This window comes from Lepidothrix coronata, unplaced genomic scaffold (genome assembly GCF_001604755.1).
Source record: "Lepidothrix coronata isolate B3197 unplaced genomic scaffold, Lepidothrix_coronata-1.0 Scaffold327, whole genome shotgun sequence".
NCBI lineage: Eukaryota > Metazoa > Chordata > Aves > Passeriformes > Pipridae > Lepidothrix > Lepidothrix coronata.
The window spans coordinates 218,287-222,103 of record NW_016690507.1 but is presented as its reverse complement, the minus strand read 5'-3'; the positions used below and the strand labels follow the sequence as shown (position 1 = coordinate 222,103).

Here is a 3,817-nt window from a genome sequence, read left to right as displayed (position 1 = left end):
GTCTCCCTCTCCTGGCTCGCAGCATCCCAGGGAGCACATTTGGGAGCACCCAGGAACCTGCCCGGCTTCAAATGTCCTGAAACCTCACAGGAATTGGGAAAGTTGTTTTTTTTCGGGGTTTTATGAGCCCAGAATTTTTCCTCCTCCATCCCCCTTTCAGAACCCGTGATGGACGTGCCTGGAGACTCACTCGCTGTCCTGAGGGTTCAGCCCTCACCTCGTGGGTTTTTTTTCTCTGAGTTTATCCCGCTCTCCAGAAAAATGCAGGAGCTGCTGCTGAACAGGAGCGTTTCTACAGCGGTGTGAGACATTTCTGCAGTGAACTCAAATGTCTCAGGTTTTAATTAACCCACCACTGCTCAGCTGTATTTACTTTCCTAAAAACGCTGCGAGTTCAGCACTTCAGGTTGCTCTTTAGGGGACTCCAAGGTGCAAAGGTCTGGAGCTGCAGCTCACGTGGATCATCCCCAGGCCTGATGGGGATGTCTGGAGACGGTTTTGCCACGAGACAGAGCCCGTGTAGGGGCTCTGGACCTCAGAGAGAAACACAGGCAGTGCCCCAGATCCTGCTCCATCTGTGCCCGTGCCCGGGGCTGAGGAGCAGCTCGGCTCCCTCCTGCCAGCCAGGCTGTGCCAGAGCTCTGCTCCCTGTCCCAGCAGCCCTGAAGGACTTCAGGGCACGGAGTGGGGACAGGACATCACAGCTCTGCCCCAGCCCCGTGTCAGGGGCTGCTGGAAGTGCTGAAGGAGGGTGTGTGAAGACTGGGACTGCTGTTGCCAGCTCACTGTGCCCCGTGTCACATCCCTGAGGGTGGAAGGAGGCAGGGACACGGGCAGGGTGTCACATCCCCGAGGGTGGAAGGAGGCTGGGACACGGGCAGGGAGCTGTTCCCAGCATCCAGAGGCACGGCAGCTCAGGATGGCAGCTGCAGGGATGGATCCCTGTGCTGGGAGAGCAGGGGTGCCCCAGATCTGCCACCTTCACCTGCAGCTTCTGCAGCGTCTCCTCCCGCTCCCCCTCTGCTTCCCAGCGGCCACACTTCTGGCTCTTCAGCATCTGGATCTCCTGGAACATGAGGAGGGAGAGAAACACGTTGGATCCACCCCTCTCCCAGCGGGAGCAGCTCCCACCACACCCCCAGCCCTCTCTCCAAGGATCCCATAATCCCAGGTAGCTCCAAATTCCCATCCCCTGCTGCCTCCCTCGGAGCCCTCGGTCCCTAAATCTGAGTGCCAGCAGAGCTCAGTGCTCTCTGCATCCCTGCTCCCACATCCCAGGGCACATCCCAGGCTCCTGGGGACAGGGATGAGCTGTTGGGTGGAAAATCCCGTGCACACCTTTGCCCCAGCATTTTTCCTCCAGCCTGAGCAGACCCGGGAAGGAGGGACAAATGTGTTCTGAGCGAGGATCAGGGAGCCCAAACCACCTTCCCTCCTCAACCCCAGGGCTCCATCCCCCCCTTTGCTGAAGCAAGGCCAGCAGACAGCCCACGGAGCGTGAATCACAGGGATCCTCCTCGCACCTCCCCTCCTCCTCCTCAGCCTCTGGAGTTAAAACCCGGCTTTAAATCACTCATTCATTTAAATGCAGCGAGAGCTGGAGACAATTACTACACCAGAGGTTAATTGCCACTGCAGAGGGCTGAGAGGGGAAGGGGTAAGAGAGCTCTGAGCCTCCCACTCCGGGCTATGGACACGCTGGGAAGCTCCCAGCGCTTCCCTCTCCCTCAGCTTTGCCTCCCCAGAGAGGGAACCAGCCCGGGGGGCCTCTGACCCCAAACCAGCAGTGACTGACAGACTGACAGACCCCCCCAGCCCCGGGCTTGGGGTGTCACAGCCTCACCTCATCCTTAGCCTTGATGAGCAGCTCCAGCTCCTCCAGGGTCTGGCTCAGCTCCTCCTTGTTGTTGTCGCTGGAGGAGTCGTGAGTCCCCTGCGACTCCAGCTCCGCCACCTGCCAGGCAGGGAAGGCTCCCTCAGGAATGTTGGGGCTCCCCCAGAGCCCACAGCCAGGGTTTGGCTTCCCTGCCAGCCCACCCCGGGGTGACAGCAGGGCAGCAGCTCCCGCCCGGGGCTGTTGGGAAAACCTTCCCCCTGCCCTGCCTGGACTGGGCTTTGTGGCAGAAAAGTTCAGGGGCTCTGTGTCTGCTTTGCCCTGCTGTGCTTCCAGTAAAACACACGAGGGGATGGCTCCATTTTACACCCCTGGGCACAGATTTCCAAGGGCAAGGGAGTCACTGCAGCTCAGCCCCAGCAGGGCCAGGGGGGGTTTGCCCAGGGATGTTCCCCAGCCCCGAAAAGTTCAGCTGGGTGGCTTGGATTGTTCAGGAGGAGGATTCATCTTTTAAAGCTCGTCAGGAAGGGCTGCAGCAGCTCTTGCTGGGGCTCTGCAAACATCCCCTCCAGTGATGGGGACCCTCACACAGCCAGGGCTCGGATCCTGGTGTTCCCAGGAGCAGGGGCAGCAGGACTGGGTCAGCGGTGAGCTCTGGTCCCAAAATGCTCCGATTTAGGGACAATGATCGAGGTGTCTCACTGAGAGGCTGCTGCCCCTCACCCAAAGCTCCCAAAAATCCTCCCTCCTGGTTCCCAGCTGTGGGAACAGCCACAGAACAGCGTGCACAGAGCAGGGAAGAGCCAGCCCAGTCACAAACCCCACACACAGACACCCACACGAGGCCTCTGCTACACCCAGGGCAGGCTCCTGCTGCGGGGGAAGACAAATCTGTTCCGTGCAGCTCTTTTCCTGCCCAGCTCCAGCCCTGGGGATGAGCTCCAGGCCCAGCAGATCCTGGGGGGTGGCTGTTGGCTGCACAGGCTTGGCCACACCAGGGCCATCACGAGCAAAACAGCTGCTAATTGCTGTAAATCCCTGCTGCCTTTCAAAGGAGCCATCTCCAAGAGAAACGGCTCCACGCCTCCTCCTCCTCCTCCTCCAGGGCTCCAGAGCCCTTTCCCAGCTGTCCTAAGAGCCTTTCCCAAGTGCTCTGTGGTTCCTCCCTCCCCTGCCGTGTGACTGTCACCCCTCTCCCTCCTCAGCTGGCCCGTGACCCCTCTGACATCCTGGAGGTCAAAGGATCCCGTTATTCCAAGGGAACAAGGCTCTGTTTGTGCTGCACCACCCGGGTTTCATGATGTTGCAGCTCGGATTGGAGCTAATTATAGCAGCCAGAGCAACCCTCAGCCTTCCTGTCAGCAGCCAGAGCTTGCCCTGATGCCTGGCTTGGTGGGAAGGGGGGGGCACAGCCCTTGGTCTGGCTGGGAGCTGGGAACTACTTCCAGAAAACACGAAGGGAGGCTGAAACTCTGTGACTCTGTGCTCTGGTTTCCTCCCTTCCCCCCCGGGGGCTCAGCACACCCCCTGTGCAGAGCAGGGGAGCTCATCCAGAGCTCATCCAGACCTCCCAAGCCTTGTTCCTCAACGTGTTTTCCTTGCCAGGCTTGTGCAGCATCCTGGATTTCCATCCTGCCCTGACGCCTGGCTGGGTGTGGGAGGAGGGCACAGCCCTTGGTCTGGCTGGGAGCTGGGAACTCCCTCCAGAAAACACCAAGGGAGGCTGAAATTCTGTGACTTTGTGCTCCGGTTTCCTCCCTTCACTCCCAGGGACTCTGTGCAGAGTCCCTGTGCAGAGCAGGGGAGCTCATCCAGAGCTCATCCAGAGCTCATCCAGACCTCCCCAGCCTTATTCCTCGACATGTTTCCCCTGCCAGGCTCTTGCAGCATCCTGGATTTCCATCCCATGTCCAGGGCAGACGGGAGAGTGGGGCCAGGGGCCCTGGGATGGGATGGGATGGGATGGGGTGGGATGGGATGGGA

At 59.9% G+C, this 3,817-nt stretch overlaps 1 protein-coding gene across 1 annotated transcript in view; it reads right to left on the bottom strand.

Moving 5' to 3' along the window:
* Window positions 1-3,817, bottom strand: part of HOMER3 (homer scaffolding protein 3) — a 15,098-nt gene that overhangs the window by 1,735 nt on the left and 9,546 nt on the right. The window contains exons 6-7 of the mRNA XM_017838179.1: window positions 1,844-1,954; window positions 986-1,066 (exon numbers count right to left, since the gene is read on the bottom strand). Coding sequence (XP_017693668.1) covers window positions 986-1,066; window positions 1,844-1,954 — 192 coding nt within the window. The remainder of the gene's footprint in view (window positions 1-985; window positions 1,067-1,843; window positions 1,955-3,817) is intronic.